Source organism: Coregonus clupeaformis, unplaced genomic scaffold (genome assembly GCF_020615455.1).
Source record: "Coregonus clupeaformis isolate EN_2021a unplaced genomic scaffold, ASM2061545v1 scaf0178, whole genome shotgun sequence".
NCBI lineage: Eukaryota > Metazoa > Chordata > Actinopteri > Salmoniformes > Salmonidae > Coregonus > Coregonus clupeaformis.
Genome location: NW_025533633.1, coordinates 461,668 through 480,097, shown reverse-complemented (window position 1 = coordinate 480,097; position 18,430 = coordinate 461,668). Strand labels below are relative to the sequence as shown.

The 18,430-nt window shown below is 46.1% G+C and overlaps 1 protein-coding gene and 1 long non-coding RNA gene across 21 annotated transcripts in view; both read right to left on the bottom strand.

The window, feature by feature from the left end:
• Positions 1–1,143: 1,143 nt before the first annotated feature.
• Positions 1,144–18,430, bottom strand: part of bag1 (BCL2 associated athanogene 1) — a 32,244-nt gene continuing 14,957 nt past the window's right edge. Inside the window, exons 3-7 of one of the 2 annotated variants that reach the window (XM_041870044.1) lie at positions 9,133–9,215; positions 8,887–9,000; positions 6,622–6,729; positions 1,840–1,902; positions 1,144–1,667 (exon numbers count right to left, since the gene is read on the bottom strand). In XM_041870044.1, the coding sequence (XP_041725978.1) occupies positions 1,575–1,667; positions 1,840–1,902; positions 6,622–6,729; positions 8,887–9,000; positions 9,133–9,215 (461 nt within the window). In that variant the 3' untranslated portion in view covers positions 1,144–1,574. The remainder of the gene's footprint in view (positions 1,668–1,839; positions 1,903–6,621; positions 6,730–8,886; positions 9,001–9,132; positions 9,216–18,430) is intronic. The other variant, XM_041870045.1, reaches the window with a different exon arrangement.
• Positions 1,910–5,574, bottom strand: LOC121556156. Of its 19 annotated transcripts, none has more exons than XR_006658375.1 (7): positions 4,771–5,574; positions 4,360–4,708; positions 4,193–4,324; positions 2,997–4,067; positions 2,861–2,930; positions 2,085–2,829; positions 1,910–2,022 (listed from the first exon to the last, which is right to left on the bottom strand). It is a non-coding gene; the product is annotated as an uncharacterized LOC121556156 (long non-coding RNA). The 19 variants fall into 19 exon arrangements; XR_006658377.1 differs by having other exon boundaries at positions 2,147–2,829; XR_006658381.1 differs by having other exon boundaries at positions 1,910–2,053; positions 2,248–2,829.

Below are 18,430 nucleotides of genomic sequence, written 5' to 3'. Positions count from 1 at the left end.
TCCTACATACACAGCACCTTGTCTTAAGTCCCTGAGAACCAAAGGCAGGGGACATCGTTAAGAGGCTGCAACAGTCAGTGTTCTCTTCTCCATCCCACCACACAGACGGAGGGCTCAGTCCTTATGAGGGTACTCTGCTGCATGTTGCCATGCTAAATAAATACATTCAACTGCTCATAAAAGTCACTTTTCCTTATTTAGTGCCCTAGCTTTGGCCAGGGCCTCATCTCTGTCCAAAAGTAGTGCACTATGCAGGAATAGGGTTCCACTAGAGGGTTAGAACTGCTCCAGGCTGAAGACCGTAGTGTTGCTCAGTGAAACATCGGACCAGGACAGAGCCACAGCATAGAGAGACAATCGATATGTTGGGAGATTTATTAGATGGGGAACTCCATTTGAATTCTATCACTTTTTGACAGCATCCCTTTTGATTTAAACAAAACTTTTCATACGTTTACCCCTGGAAGAAGTGGTCAGAAAGGGATATTTGGGACCGGAATGCCAAAACATTCAGGAGATAAAGGTGGTCAAAGTTGATCCATTTTGCATTCCCCACCACACCATGAGACATCCATGTCTTCATCACTGGAAAGGATAAACGGTTGAGGTTGATATCATTTAAAAGCTTACAAACAGGGTTGTCATACTATTTAATACTTTCTTGAAAAAAATATGTTTTAATAAAAATGTGGACATTATTTAACCTTTAACATAAATGATCTAACAAAGTGTAAACCGCATGTTGTAGCTTAGACCCTATTTGACATAATCTGAGGTTGTGTTGTGCCGCCATCGGTTGAGACACAACATGTTCTTCATGTGGGTCAGGGTTAGGTAGAGAGGGTCAGGGTTAGGGTTAGGTAGAGAGGGTTAGGTAGAGAGGGTTAGGTAGAGAGGGTTAGGTAGAGAGGGTTAGGTAGAGAGGGTTAGGTAGAGAGAGGGTTAGGTAGAGAGGGTTAGGGTTAGGTAGAGAGGGTTAGGGTTAGGTAGAGAGGGTTAGGGTTAGGTAGAGAGGGTTAGGTAGAGAGGGTTAGGGTTAGGTAGAGAGGGTTAGGTAGAGAGGGTTAGGGTTAGGTAGAGAGGGTTAGGGTTAGGTAGAGAGGGTTAGGGTTAGGTAGAGAGGGTTAGGGTTAGGTAGAGAGGGTTAGGTAGAGAGGGTTAGGGTTAGGTAGAGAGGGTTAGGGTTAGGTAGAGAGGGTTAGGTAGAGAGGGTTTATAATAGGTCGACTTTGACCACCTTTATGTCTTCAGTGTTTTGGCATTCAGGTCCCAAAAGCCCCTTTCTGACCATATCTACAATGGGCCAATATGTATGGAAGGTTTTGTTCAAATCGAAAGGGATGCTGTCAAAACGTAATTGAAATCAAATGGATTTCCCCAGATCCCAGATGGTGACCCAGTGGAGACCAGGGCAGGACCACAGCAGAGAGGGCTGGTAGGTAGAGCGATCCCAGTGGAGACCAGGGCAGGACCGCAGCAGAGAGGGCTGGTAGGTAGAGAGATGTGGAGCAGCAGACAGATGGACATAGGAGATCCCAGATGGTCATTCAGTAGAACTGTGTGAACTAGTAGATCTAAGAATCTACCAGGGCCAGGTTCTTCGACTGGATCTTAGCCAAGTGGTCTAAAATCCCTGCTTCGATCTTATCACACTGAGCCAGGAACCCCTGGAGGAAGAACAGGAGGAGACAGAGGATATTCTTAGACCTGCGGCTGCTTTGTAGTAACCCTGTAATAACTAGCAACAACGTATTAACAGCATTGTTTTATATTACTCAAGTGGAATAAGGACCTACTTGAACTCTCATTGAGAGTTAATCAGAAATGAAACAGACTCACCTGAATTCTTTTTACTAGTCCCTTTTTCTTCATCCGACAGTCACCGAAGTTGTCTGGTAAAGTCTGTTAACATGACAGTTGTTTTAGTGTTTACAGAGTCAAGACACCCTGTGATAAGACCAGTAGCCAGGGGATTCTACCAGTCCACCTGACTAGAGGGATCTGTGTTACCATAGAGTCCACCTGACTAGAGGGATCTGTGTTACCAGTCCACCTGACTAGACGGATCTGTGTTACCAGTCCACCTGACTAGAGGGATCTGTGTTACCAGTCCACCTGACTAGAGGGATCTGTGTTACCAGTCCACCTGACTAGAGGGATCTGTGTTACCATAGAGTCCACCTGACTAGAGGGATCTGTGTTACCATAGAGTCCACCTGACTAGAGGGATCTGTGTTACCAGTCCACCTGACTAGAGGGATCTGTGTTACCATAGAGTCCACCTGACTAGAGGGATCTGTGTTACCATAGAGTCCACCTGACTAGAGGGATCTGTGTTACCAGTCCACCTGACTAGAGGGATCTGTGTTACCAGTCCACCTGACTAGAGGGATCTGTGTTAGCAGTCCACCTGACTAGAGGGATCTGTGTTACCAGTCCACCTGACTAGAGGGATCTGTGTTACCAGTCCACCTGACTAGAGGGATCTGTGTTACCAGTCCACCTGACTAGAGGGATCTGTGTTACCAGTCCACCTGACTAGAGGGATCTGTGTTACCAGTCCACCTGACTAGAGGGATCTGTGTTACCAGTCCACCTGACTAGAGGGATCTGTGTTACCAGTCCACCTGACTAGAGGGATCTGTGTTACCATAGAGTCCACCTGACTAGAGGGATCTGTGTTACCAGTCCACCTGACTAGAGGGATCTGTGTTACCAGTCCACCTGACTAGAGGGATCTGTGTTACCATAGAGTCCACCTGACTAGAGGGATCTGTGTTACCATAGAGTCCACCTGACTAGAGGGATCTGTGTTACCATAGAGTCCACCTGACTAGAGGGATCTGTATTACCAGTCCACCTGACTAGAGGGATCTGTGTTACCATAGAGTCCACCTGACTAGAGGGATCTGTGTTACCATAGAGTCCACCTGACTAGAGGGATCTGTATTACCATAGAGTCCACCTGACTAGAGGGATCTGTGTTACCAGTCCACCTGACTAGAGGGATCTGTGTTACCAGTCCACCTGACTAGAGGGATCTGTGTTACCATAGAGTCCACCTGACTAGAGGGATCTGTGTTACCATAGAGTCCACCTGACTAGAGGGATCTGTGTTACCATAGAGTCCACCTGACTAGAGGGATCTGTGTTACCATAGAGTCCACCTGACTAGAGGGATCTGTGTTACCATAGAGTCCACCTGACTAGAGGGATCTGTGTTACCAGTCCACCTGACTAGAGGGATCTGTGTTACCATAGAGTCCACCTGACTAGAGGGATCTGTGTTACCATAGAGTCCACCTGACTAGAGGGATCTGTGTTACCAGTCCACCTGACTAGAGGGATCTGTGTTACCAGTCCACCTGACTAGAGGGATCTGTGTTACCAGTCCACCTGACTAGAGGGATCTGTGTTACCAGTCCACCTGACTAGAGGGATCTGTGTTACCAGTCCACCTGACTAGAGGGATCTGTGTTACCAGTCCACCTGACTAGAGGGATCTGTGTTAGCAGTCCACCTGACTAGAGGGATCTGTGTTACCAGTCCACCTGACTAGAGGGATCTGTGTTACCAGTCCACCTGACTAGAGGGATCTGTGTTACCAGTCCACCTGACTAGAGGGATCTGTGTTACCAGTCCACCTGACTAGAGGGATCTGTGTTACCAGTCCACCTGACTAGAGGGATCTGTGTTACCAGTCCACCTGACTAGAGGGATCTGTGTTACCAGTCCACCTGACTAGAGGGATCTGTGTTACCAGTCCACCTGACTAGAGGGATCTGTGTTACCATAGAGTCCACCTGACTAGAGGGATCTGTGTTACCAGTCCACCTGACTAGAGGGATCTGTGTTACCATAGAGTCCACCTGACTAGAGGGATCTGTGTTACCAGTCCACCTGACTAGAGGGATCTGTGTTACCAGTCCACCTGACTAGAGGGATCTGTGTTACCATAGAGTCCACCTGACTAGAGGGATCTGTGTTACCATAGAGTCCACCTGACTAGAGGGATCTGTGTTACCATAGAGTCCACCTGACTAGAGGGATCTGTGTTACCAGTCCACCTGACTAGAGGGATCTGTGTTACCAGTCCACCTGACTAGAGGGATCTGTGTTACCAGTCCACCTGACTAGAGGGATCTGTGTTACCAGTCCACCTGACTAGAGGGATCTGTGTTACCCAGTCCACCTGACTAGAGGGATCTGTGTTACCATAGAGTCCACCTGACTAGAGGGATCTGTGTTACCAGTCCACCTGACTAGAGGGATCTGTGTTACCATAGAGTCCACCTGACTAGAGGGATCTGTGTTACCAGTCCACCTGACTAGAGGGATCTGTGTTACTATAGAGTCCACCTGACTAGAGGGATCTGTGTTACCAGTCCACCTGACTAGAGGGATCTGTGTTACCAGTCCACCTGACTAGAGGGATCTGTGTTACCAGTCCACCTGACTAGAGGGATCTGTGTTACCAGTCCACCTGACTAGAGGGATCTGTGTTACCAGTCCACCTGACTAGAGGGATCTGTGTTACCAGTCCACCTGACTAGAGGGATCTGTGTTACCAGTCCACCTGACTAGAGGGATCTGTGTTACCATAGAGTCCACCTGACTAGAGGGATCTGTGTTACCAGTCCACCTGACTAGAGGGATCTGTGTTACCAGTCCACCTGACTAGAGGGATCTGTGTTACCATAGAGTCCACCTGACTAGAGGGATCTGTGTTACCAGTCCACCTGACTAGAGGGATCTGTGTTGCCAGTCCACCTGACTAGAGGGATCTGTGTTACCAGTCCACCTGACTAGAGGGATCTGTGTTACCAGTCCACCTGACTAGAGGGATCTGTGTTACCATAGAGTCCACCTGACTAGAGGGATCTGTGTTACCAGTCCACCTGACTAGAGGGATCTGTGTTACCAGTCCACCTGACTAGAGGGATCTGTGTTACCAGTCCACCTGACTAGAGGGATCTGTGTTACCAGTCCACCTGACTAGAGGGATCTGTGTTACCAGTCCACCTGACTAGAGGGATCTGTGTTACCAGTCCACCTGACTAGAGGGATCTGTGTTACCAGTCCACCTGACTAGAGGGATCTGTGTTACCATAGAGTCCACCTGACTAGAGGGATCTGTGTTACCATAGAGTCCACCTGACTAGAGGGATCTGTGTTACCAGTCCACCTGACTAGAGGGATCTGTGTTACCAGTCCACCTGACTAGAGGGATCTGTGTTACCATAGAGTCCACCTGACTAGAGGGATCTGTGTTACCAGTCCACCTGACTAGAGGGATCTGTGTTACCAGTCCACCTGACTAGAGGGATCTGTGTTACCAGTCCACCTGACTAGAGGGATCTGTGTTACCAGTCCACCTGACTAGAGGGATCTGTGTTACCAGTCCACCTGACTAGAGGGATCTGTGTTACCAGTCCACCTGACTAGAACTGTGTGTGTTGGTTAATAAGGTTGTGTTACCATAGAGTCCACCTGCTTTAGGAGCAGGCCTAAATACGTGTAGGAGGGTTAGGGGGACCAGTACTAGGTGTAGGAGGGTTAGGGGGACCAGTACTAGGTGTAGGAGGGTTAGGGGGACCAGTACTAGGTGTAGGAGGGTTAGGGGGACCAGTACTAGGTGTAGGAGGGTTAGGGGGACCAGTACTAGGTGTAGGAGGGTTAGGGGGACCAGTACTAGGTGTAGGAGGGTTAGGGGGACCAGTACTAGGTGTAGGAGGGTTAGGGGGACCAGTACTAGGTGTAGGAGGGTTAGGGGGACCAGTACTAGGTGTAGGAGGGTTAGGGGGACCAGTCCTAGGTGTAGGAGGGTTAGGGGGACCAGTACTAGGTGTAGGAGGGTTAGGGGGACCAGTACTAGGTGTAGGAGGGTTAGGGGGACCAGTACTAGGTGTAGGAGGGTTAGGGGGACCAGTACTAGGTGTAGGAGGGTTAGGGGGACCAGTCCTAGGTGTAGGAGGGTTAGGGGGACCAGTACTAGGTGTAGGAGGGTTAGGGGGACCAGTACTAGGTGTAGGAGGGTTAGGGGGACCAGTACTAGGTGTAGGAGGGTTAGGGGGACCAGTACTAGGTGTAGGAGGGTTAGGGGACCAGTACTAGGTGTAGGAGGGTTAGGGGGACCAGTACTAGGTGTAGGAGGGTTAGGGGGACCAGTACTAGGTGTAGGAGGGTTAGGGGGACCAGTACTAGGTGTAGGAGGGTTAGGGGGACCAGTACTAGGTGTAGGAGGGTTAGGGGGACCAGTACTAGGTGTAGGAGGGTTAGGGGGACCAGTACTAGGTGTAGGAGGGTTAGGGGGACCAGTACTAGGTGTAGGAGGGTTAGGGGGGACCAGTACTAGGTGTAGGAGGGTTAGGGGGACCAGTACTAGGTGTAGGAGGGTTAGGGGGACCTGTACTAGGTGTAGGAGGGTTAGGGGGACCAGTACTAGGTGTAGGAGGGTTAGGGGGACCAGTACTAGGTGTAGGAGGGTTAGGGGGACCAGTACTAGGTGTAGGAGGGTTAGGGGGACCAGTACTAGGTGTAGGAGGGTTAGGGGGACCAGTACTAGGTGTAGGAGGGTTAGGGGGACCAGTACTAGGTGTCGGAGGGTTAGGGCTGTGTTACCATAGAGTCCACCTGCTCTAGAAACTTCATGAACTGTTCAGATGCCACCTTCACTCTTTGGTCCAGTCTCCCCAGCGCCTCGGCCTGCAGGTCTTTAGCTAGGAACCCCTATAGAACAACAGTAACAGAATAGAGGGCTAAGAAAAGCTCCTTCCTGTGTATGTGCTGACCAGTGCAGCCTCTGGGCATTATCTGTGCCAACACTATCTGTGCCAACACTACTGCTGGGTCTCAGTTAGTTTGGTAAGGATGCCAGGGTAGAATAGGGAGTGCTGCTTTGGTATTTAATAGGGCCGGGACCATACCAGTATCGCGATACTCCTTAGTATTGTGGCAAGGAAACAAAACATAATTATGTTGTCATCCAGAGTCACGTATTTTTTCCCCAAGCTATAGCACATAATATTTTACATACAAAGAGTTGTCAGCTTCGTGTTTTAATTTTTTATATGGAAGAAATATAGCGATACTGGTATCATCACAGCCCTAGTATATATATTCATGTATATAACCCTAACCCTAGTATATATATTCATGTATATAACCCTAACCCTAGTATATATATATATATTCATGTATATAACCCTAACCCTAGTATATATATTCATGTATATAACCCTAACCCTAGTATATATATTCATGTATATAACCCTAACCCTAGTATATATATTCATGTATATAACCCTAACCCTAGTATATATATTCATGTATATAACCCTAACCCTAGTATATATATTCATGTATATAACCCTAACCCTAGTATATATATTCATGTATATAACCCTAACCCTAGTATATATATTCATGTATATAACCCTAACCCTAGTATATATATTCATGTATATAACCCTAACCCTAGTATATATATTCATGTATATAACCCTAACCCTACAGTGCCTTCAGAAAGTATTCTTACCCCTTGACTTATTCCATTTTGTTGTTTCAGCCTGAATTCAAAATGGATCTAAAAAATGTTTTGTTGATCTCACCCATCCACATAATGGCAAATTGAAAACATGTTTTCAGACATTTTTATAAATGTATTCAAAATGAAATACAGAAATATCTAATTTACTTTGTAGAAGCACATTTGGTAGTGATTACAGCTGTGAGTCTTTTGGGGTAAGTCTCTAAGAGCTTTGCACACCTGGATTTTACAATATTTGCACATTAATCTTTAAAATTCTTCAAGCTCTGTCAAGTTGATTGCTGATCATTCAAGTCTTGACTTGTCAAAACTGTAACTAGGCCACTCAGGAACATTCAATGTCGTCTTGGTAAGCAACCCAGTGTAGATTTGACCTTGTGTTTTAGGTTATTGTCCTGCTGAAAGGTGAATTCATCTCCCAGTGTCTGTTGTAAAGCACACTGAACCAGGTTTTCCTCGAGGATTTAGCCTGTGCTTATAGCTGTATTCCGTTTATTTTATCCTAAAAAACTCAGTAGTCGTTGCCGATGACAAGCATACCCATAACGTGATGCAGTCACCGTCAAAATAAAAAGAGTGGTACTCAGTGATGTGTTGTATTTGCCCCAAACATAATGCTTTGTATTCAGGACGAAAAGTTAATTTCTTTGTGACATTTTTTGCAGTATTACTTTAGTGGCTTGTTACAAACAGGATGCATGTTTTAGAATATCCTTATTTTCACTGTCAATGAGGTTAGTACTGTGCAATAACTACAATGTTGATCCATCCTCTGTTCCCTCCCATCACAGCCATTAAACTCTGTTTTAAAGTCACCATTGGCCTCATGGTGAAATCCCTGATCGGTTTCCTTCCTCTCCGGCAACTGAGTTAGGAAGGACGCCTGTACCTTTGTATTGACTGGGTTTATTGATACACCATCCAAAGTGTCATAACTTCACCATGCTAAAGGGATATTCAGCGTCTGCTTTGTTTTTTTGTTTTCTACACACCTACCAATAGGTGCCATTCTTTCTGAGGCATTGAAAAGCCTCCCTGGTCTTTGTGGTTGAATTTGTGCTTGAAATTCACTACTCGATTGAGGGACCTTACAGATGTGTGGGGTACAGAGATGGGGTAGTCATTCAAAACTCCTGAACTTATTTAGGCTTGCCATAACAAAGGGGGTTGAATACTTGAAATGTTTTATCAATTTTTTTAACATTCTACAAACAAAATGTCACTTTGACATGGGGTATTGTGTGTAGATCAGTGACACTACATCTTAATTTAAGTAATTTTAAATTCAGGTTGTAACAACAAAAATATATATGTAGATATAAAGTATCAGAACATACATTCTTCAGGCCTGTCAGCTCTCCATCCACCTTCTCCAGTTTCTTAGCAGTCTCTTCTACTGACTTCTCAATGTCCTTCAACTTCTTCAGCTCGGACTCCTCCTCTGGGCTGTTCTGAGAGGAGACAACACACAGGTCTGTATTCAAACCATTTTAGGAATGAATGAACGAACGAATGAATGATTGACCGAATGAATAAACAAATGAGTGAGTGCCAGTCAGACAGCAGAACTACGAAGGTCTTACCCTCTTCCCAATCATCATGAGTTTACATCCCTGTTTGATTCCAAAGCTGGACAGACTCTCCTCCATCTCCTTCAGTGACTTCCCTGAAACAACAGGACAGCAGAGGCATCAAGGTGGAGCTTGAACCAGCTACCCTGTGGTTAGAGGTGAGTGCAATATAGTACGACCTGTGCCATACAGGCCAGTCTTCTTGGCAGAGGCAGTAGTAATAGTCTGTTTCTGCTCTGTTGCCAACACCTTAGAAAAGTGTCCAGCCTAATGGATCTCTCTTACTACAACTTTAATTAGGTCAGGTCAAGATGTCGCTGCAGTGGATTCTGCTATTTTGTGTGGGGGGTTTTCACGCTGATTTTAACATTTTTTGTACCTAATATTTCCACCATCGTTTCCTATGACCGAAAACAGCTTCTGGGCATTAGAACAGCAGCTGTGGTATGACTGCTCATTCCAGACCAGGCCCTAATCTCCGGGACTAGAGGGGCAAACGAGCGGGCCCCCTGACGAGACAGCTCCAGGTAAGGTTAAGGGGGAGGTGTGTGTCTCTTTGTTAACAACAGCTGGAGCGCGATCTCTAATGTTAAGGAAGTCTGGAGGTTCTGCTCACCTGAGTTAGACTACCTCATGATAAGCTGTAGACCACACTGTTTACCAAGAGAGTTAATCTACACTACCAGTCAAAAGTGTGGACACACCTACTCATTCAAGGGTTTTTCTTTATTTTTTTACAAAACGATGAAATAAAACATATGGAAAGCAAAAAAGTGTTAAACAAATCAAAATATATTTTATATTCAAAGTAGCCACCCTGAACCTTGATGACAGCTTTGCAAACTCTTGGCATTCTCTCAACCGGATTCATGAGGTAGTCACCTGGAATGCATTTCAATTAACAGGTGTGCCTTCTTAAAAGTTAATTTGTGGAGTTTCTTTCCTTCTTAATGCGTTTGAGCCAATCAGTTGTGTTGTGACAAGGTAGGGGGGTATACAGAAGATAGCCCTATTTGGTAAAAGACCAAGTCCATATTATGGCAAGAACTGCTCAAATAAGCAAAGAGAAACGACAGTCCATCATTACTTTAAGACATGAAGGTCAGTCAATATGGAACATTTCAAGAACTTTGAAAGTTTCTTCAAGTGCAGTTGCAAAAACCATCAAGCGCTATGATGAAACTGGCTCTCATGAGGACCGCCACAGGAATCGAAGACCCAGAGTTACCTCTGCTGCAGAGGATAAGTTCATTAGAGTTACCAGCCTCAGAAATTGCAGCCCAAATAAATGCTTCACAGAGTTCAAGTCACAGACACATCTCAACATCAACTGTTCAGAGGAGACTGTGTGAATCAGGCCTTCATGGTCGAATTGCTGCAAAGAAACCACTACTAAAGGACACCAATAAGAAGAAGAGACCTGCTTGGGCCAAGAAACACGAGAAATTGACATTAGACCGGTGGAAATGTGTCCTTTGGTCTGGAGTCCAAATGTGAGATTTTTGGTTCCAACTGCCGTGTCTTTGTGAGACGCGGTGTGGGTGAACGGATGATCTCCACGTGTAGTTCTCACTGTAAAGCATGGAGGAGGGCGTGTTATGGTGTGGGGGTGCTTTGCTGGTGACACTGTCTGTGATTTATTTAGAATTCAAGGCACACTTAACCAGCATGGCTACCACAGCATTCTGCAGCGATACGCCATCCCATCTGGTTTGGGCTTAGTGGGACTATTATTTGTTTTTCAACAGGACAATGACCCAAAACACACCTCCAGGCTGTGTAAGGGCTATTTGACCAAGAAGGAGAGTGATGGAGTGCTGCATTAGATGACCTGGCCTCCACAATCCCCCGACCTCAACCCAATTGAGATGGTTTGGGATGAGTTGGACCGCAGAGTGAAGGAAAAACAGCCAACAAGTGCTCAGCATATGTGGGAACTCCTTCAAGACTGTTGGAAAAGCATTCCTGGTGAAGCTGTCATTACATTTACATTTTAGTCATATAGCAGACGCTCTTATCCAGAGCGACTTACAGTTAGTGAGTGCATACATTTTTCATACTGGCCCCCCGTGGGAATCGAACCCGCAAGCGCCATGCTCTACCAACTGAGCTACAGGAGGCCTGTCATCAAGGCAAAGGGTGGCTATTTGAAGAATCTCAAATATAAAATATATTTTGATTTGTTTAACACTTTTTTGGTTACTACATGATTCCATATGTGTTACTTCATAGTTTGTCTTCACGATTATTCTACAATGTAGAAAATAGTAAAAAATAAAGAAAAACCCTTGAATGAGTAGGTGTGTCCAGACTTTTGACTGGTACTGTATAGTTTTCGTAGCGGTCTATGTACCACCACAAACTGATGCTGGCACTAAGACCACACTGAACGAGCTGTGTAAGGCCATAAGTAAACAACAATATGCACATCCAGAGGTGGCGCTCCTGGTGGCCGGGGACTTTAATGCAGGGAAGCTAAAATCAGTCTTACCTAATTTCTACCAGCATGTCACCTGTGCAACTAGATGTGAAAAACTCTAGATCACCTTTACTCCACACATAGAAATGCATTCAAAGCTCTCCCAAAGCTCTTCCTCGCCTACCAGACAGGCTAAATGCCTTCTATGCTCGCTTTGAGGCAAGCAACACTGAACCATGCATGAGAGCACCAGCTGTTCCGGATGACTGTGTGATCACGCTCTTCATAGCCGATGTGAGTAATACCTTTAAACAGGTTAGGGATCGGTGTCCCATATACGGGACGGTTGAGCTAACGTGCACTAATGTGATTAGCATGGCTGTTGTAAGTAACAGCAAACTTTCCAGGACATAGACATGTCTTATATGGGCAGAAATATAAAATTATTGTTAATCTAACAGTACTGTCCAATTTACAGTAGCTATTACAGTGAAAAAAGACCATGCTATTGTTTGAGGAGAGTGCACAACAACAAAAAAGTCATCACCGCAACTGGTTTGATACATTCACCTCTGAAGGTAAATAATGTACTTACATTCAGTAATCTTGCTCCGATTTGTCATCCTAAGGGTCCCAGAGATAAAATGTAGCATAGTTTTGTTTGATAAAATAAATGTGTATATTCAAATGTAGGAACTGGGTTCTACAGTTTGAACCCCTGCTGTCTCTGGCTCCACACCCACCCCGCCCGGCCATCTAGATGTGTGAAAGTTAGTGTATAAGCTAATGATCCATCATGAATGACATTCCTGGGAGTGTGTAAACTTACATTTTGTATTACCATATCATTTTTGTATGTTCTCTATAGATATATACTTGAAAATATATCAATTGACCAATTCGGCACATTTGGGCAGATTTGATACAAAATAGTCCAGTATTGCAATGCTTCACTGGATCAATCTGAAACTTTGCACACACTGTTGCAATCTATTGGCCAAAATCTTAATTGCGCCTAAACTGCAATATTATATTGAGGCCTTTCTCTTGCATTTCAAAGATGATGGAACAAAAAATATAGAAAACGCATGTTTTTTTGTTTGTATTATCTTTTACCAGATGTAATGTGTTATATTCTCCTACATTCATTTCACATTTCCACAAACTTCAAAGTGTTTCCTTTCAAATGGTACCTGAAGCATATCCTTGCTTCAGGTCCTGAGCTACAGGCAGTTAGATTTGGGGATGTCATTTTAGGGAACAATTGAAAAAAAAGGGTCCGATACTTAAGAAGTTAACGTTCACATTCATTAACATTCCTCAGGGCCAGATGGATTACCAGGATACATACTCAGAGCTTCACAAGGCCTCAGGGCCAGATGGATTACCAGGATACATACTCAGAGCTTCACAAGGCCTCAGGGCCAGATGGATTACCAGGATACATACTCAGAGCTTCACAAGGCCTCAGGGCCAGATGGATTACCAGGATACATACTCAGAGCTTCACAAGGCCTCAGGGCCAGATGGATTACCAGGATACATACTCAGAGCTTCACAAGGCCTCAGGGCCAGATGGATTACCAGGATACATACTCAGAGCTTCACAAGGCCTCAGGGCCAGATGGATTACCAGGATACATACTCAGAGCTTCACAAGGCCTCAGGGCCAGATGGATTACCAGGATACATACTCAGAGCTTCACAAGGCCTCAGGGCCAGATGGATTACCAGGATACATACTCAGAGCATGGTCTGACCAGCTGACAAGTGTCTTCACTGACATGTTCAACCTCTCCCTGACCCTGTCTGTAATACCTACATGTTTCAAGCAGACCACCACAGTCTCTGTGCCCAAGAACGCCAAGGTAACTTGTCTAAATGACTAATCGCCCTGTAGCCATGAAATGCTTTGAAAGGCTGGTCATGGCTCACATTTTTTATTTTTATTTAACCTTTATTTAACCAGGTAAACCAGTTGAGAACAAGTTCTCATTTACAACTGCAACCTGGCCAAGATAAAGCAAAGCAGTGCGATTAAAAACAACAACACAAGAGTTACATATGGGGTAAAACAAAACATAAAGTCAAAAAATACAACAGAAAATATATATACAGTGTGTGCAAATGTAGTAAGTTATGAATAGTTACAATTTCGTAATTAACACTGGAATGATAGATGTGCAAAATATGATGTGCAAATAGAGATACTGGGGTGCAAATGAGCAAAATAAATAACAATATGGGGATGAGGTAGTTGGGTGGGCAAATTTCAGATGGGCTGTGTACAGGTGCAGTGATCGGTAAGCTGCTCTGACAACTGACGCTTAAAGTTAGTGAGGGAGATAAGAGTCTCCAGCTTCAGAGATTCTTGCAGTTCGTTCCAGTCATTGGCAGCAGAGAACTGGAAGGAATGGCGGCCAAAGGAGGTGTTGGCTTTGGGGATGACCAGTGAGATATACCTGCTGGAGCGCAGACTACGGGTGGGTGTTGCTATGGTAACCAGTGAGCTAAGATAAGACGGGGATTTGCCTAGCAGTGATTTATAGATGACCTGGAGCCAGTGGGTTTGGCAACGAATATGTAGTGAGGGCCAGCCAACAAGGGCGTACAGGTCACAATGGTGGGTAGTATATGGGGCTTTGGAGACAAAACGGATGGCACTGTGATAGACTACATCCAATTTGCTGAGTAGAGTGTTGGAGGCTATTTTGTAAATGACATCGCCGAAGTCAAGGATCGTAGGATAGTCAGTTTTACGAGGGCATGTTTGGCAGCATGAGTGAAGGAGGCTTTGTTGCGAAATAGGAAGCCGATTCTAGATCCAACTTTTGATTGGAGATGCTTAATGTGAGTCTGGAAGGAGAGTCTAACCAGACACCTAGGTATTTGTAGTTGTCCACATACTCTACGTCAGACCCGCCGAGAGTAGTGATTCTAGTCGGGTGGGCGGGTGCAAGCAGCGTTCGGTTGAAGAGCATGCATTTAGTATTACTAGTGTTTAAGAGCAGTTGGAGGCTACTGAAGGAGTGTTTTATGGCATTGAAGCTCGTTTGGAGGTTTGTTAACACAGTGTCCAATGAAGGGCCAGATGTATACAAAATGGTGTCGTCTGCGTAGAGGTGGATCCGTGCGTCACCAGCAGCAAGAGCGACATCATTGATATACACAGAGAATAGAGTCGGCTCGAGAATTGAACCCTATAGAGACGGCCAGAGGTCCAGACAACAGGCCCTCCGATTTGACACATTGAACTCGATCTGAGAAGTAGTTGGTGAACCAGGCGAGGCAGTCATTAGAGAAACCAAGGCTATTTAGTCTGCCAATAAGAATGCGGTGGTTGACAGAGTCGAAAGCCTTGGCCAGGTCAATGAAGACGGCTGCGCAGTACTGTCTTTTATCGATCGCGGTTATAATACCGTTTAGGACCTTGAGCGTGGCTGAGGTGCACCCATGACCAGCTCGTAAACCGGATTGCATAGCGGAGAAGGTACGGTGGGATTCGAAATGGTCGGTGATCTGTTTGTTAACTTGGCTTTCAAATACTTTCGAAAGGCAGGGCAGGATGGATATAGGTCTGTAACAGTTTGGATCCAGAGTGTCACCCTCTTTGAAGAGGGGGATGATCGCAGCAGCTTTCCAATCTCTGGGGATCTCAGACGTTACGAAAGAGAGGTTGAACAGGCTAGTAATAGGGGTTGTGACAATTTCGGCGGCTAATTTTTAGAACGAAAGGGTCCAGATTGTCTAGCCGAGCTGATTTGTAGGGGTCCAGATTTTTCAGCTCTTTCAGAACATCAGCTGTCTGAATTTGTGTGAAGGAGAAACAGGGGGGGGGGCATGGGCAAGTTGCAGCGGAGGGTGCAGAGCTGGTGGCCGGGGTAGTGGTAGCCAGGTGGAAAGCATGGCCAGACGTAGCAAAATGCTTGTTGAAATTCTCAATTATTGTAGATTTATCGGTGGTGATAGTGTTTCCTAGCCTCAGTGCAGTGGGAAGTTGGGAGGAGGTGCTCTTATTCTCCATGGACTTTACAGTGTCCCAAAACGTTTTGGAGTTTGTGCTACAGGATGCACATTTCTGTTTGAAAAAGATAGCCTTTGCTTTCCTAACTGATTGTGTATATTGGTTCCTGACTTCCCTGAAAAGTTGCATATCGTGGGGGCTGTTCGATGCTAATGCAGTACACCACAGGATGTTTTTGTGCTGGTCAAGGGCAGTCATGTCTGAGGAGAACCAGGGGCTATATATGTTCTTAGTTCTGAATTTTTTGAATGGGGCATGCTTATTTAAGATTGAGAGGAAAGCACTTTTAAAGAACAACCAGGCATCCTCTACTGATGGAATGAGGTCAATATCCATCCAGGATACCCGGGCCAGGTCAATTAGAAAGGCCTGCTCGCTAAAGTGTTTTAGGGAGCGTTTGACAGTGATGAGGGGTGGTCGTTTGACCGCGGACCCATTATGGACGCAGGCAATAAGGCAGTGATCGTTGAGATCCTTGTTGAAGACAGTGGAGGTGTATTTAGAGGGTACATTTGTCAGGATGATATCTATGAGGGTGCCCATGTTTACAGATTTAGGGTTGTACCTGGTAGGTTCCTTGATAATTTAGATTGTAGGTTGGCCGGGGTGTTAAGCATATCCCAGTTTAGGTCACCAAGCAGTACGAACTCTGAGGATAGATGGGGGGCAATCAGTTCACATATGGTGTCCAGGGCACAGCTCAGGGCTGAGGGGGGTCTGTAGCAAGCGGCAACAGTGAGAGACTTATTTCTGGAAAGGTTGATTTTTAAAAGTAGAAGCTCAAACTGTTTGGGCACAGACCTGGATAGTACGATAGAGCTCTGCAGGCTATCTCTACAGTAGATTGCAACCCCACCCCCTTTGGCAGTTCTATCGAGATGGAAAATGTTGTAGTTGGGGATGGAAATTTCAGAATTTTTGGTGGCCTTCCTAAGCCAGGATTCAGACTCTGCTAGAACATCAGGGTTGGCGGAGTGTGCTAACGCAGTGAATAACTCAAACTTAGGAAGGAGGCTTCGGATGTTAACGTGCAAGAAACCAAGGCGCCTGGGGAGTAGGAGTGATACTGGGGGCTACAGGGCCTGGGTTAACCTCTACATCACCAGAGGAACAGAGAAGGAGTAGAATAAGGATACGGCTAAAGGCTTTAAGTACATCAACACCATCATCCCAGACACCCTGGACCCACACTCCAAGTCGCATACCTCCCCAACAGATTCACAGATTGCACTCCACACTGTACTTTCCCACCTGGACAAAAGGAACACCTACGTGAGAATGCTGTTCATTGACTACAGCTCAGCATTCAACGCCATAGTGCCCTCCAAGCTCATCACTAAGCTCAGGACCCTGGGACTGAACACATTCCTTTGCAACTGGATCCTGGACTTCCTGACGAGCCGCACCCAGATGGTGAGGATAGCCCACAGCACATCCACCACGCTGACCCACAACACGGGGGCCCCTCAGTGGTGTGTGCTTAGTGCCATCCTGTACTCCCTGTTCACCCACGACTGCGTGGCCGCGCACGGCTCCAACACCATCATCAAGTTTGCCGACAACCCAACGGCGGTAGGCCTGATCACCGACGACGATAAGACAGCCTATAGGGAGGAGGTCAGAGACCTGGCAGTGTGGTGCCAGGACAACAACCTCTCCCTCAATGAGAGCAAGACAAAGGAGCTGATCTTTGACTATAGGAAATGGATGGCCGAGCACGCTCCCATTCACATAGATCGATGGCTGTAGTGGAGCGGGTCGAGAGCTTCAAGTTCCTCGGTGTCCACATCACTAAGGACCCATCATGGTCCAAACACACCAACACAGTCGTGAAGAAGGCACGACAACTCCTCTTCCCCCTCAGGAGGCTGAAAAGATGTGGCATGGGCCCTCAGATCCTCAAGAAGTTATACAGCTGCACCATTGAGAGCATCTTGACTGGCTGCATCATCGCTTGGTACGGCAACTGCTTGGCATCCAACCGTAAGGAGTTAAAGAGGATAGTGTGTACGGCCAGCACATCACTTGGGCCGAGCTCCCTGCCACCCAGGACCTCTATACCAGGTGGTGTCAAAGGAAGGCCCTAAAAATGGTCAAAGACCGCAGTCACCCAAATCATTGACTGTTCTCTCTTCTATAGCATGGCAAGCGGTACCGGAGCGCCAAGTCTGGGACCAAAAGGCTCCTGAAAAGCTTCCACCCCCAAGCCATAAGACTGCTGAACAGTTAATCAAATGGCTACCTGGACTATTTGTATTGACCCCCTCTTTGTTGTTGCACTGACTCTCTTGCACCGGCTCTTTACACACTACACTGGACTCTACCCACACACTCACTGGACTCTACCCACACACTCACTGGACTCTACCCACACACTCACTGGACTCTACCCACACACTCACTGGACTCTACCTACACACTGGACTGGACTCTACCTACACACTGGACTGGACTCTACCTACACACTGGACTCTACCTATACACTACACTGGACTCTACCTATACACTACACTGGACTCTACCTATACACTACACTGGACTCTACCTATACACTCACTGGACTCTACCTATACACTACACTGGACTGGACTCTACCTATACACTACACTGGACTGGACTCTACCTATACACTACACTGGACTGGACTCTACCTATACACTACACTGGACTCTACCTACACACTACACTGGACTCTACCTATACACTACACTGGACTCTACCTATACACTACACTGGACTCTACCTATACACTACACTGGACTGGACTCTACCTATACACTACACTGGACTCTACCTATACACTACACTGGACTGGACTCTACCTATACACTACACTGGACTCTACCTATACACTACACTGGACTGGA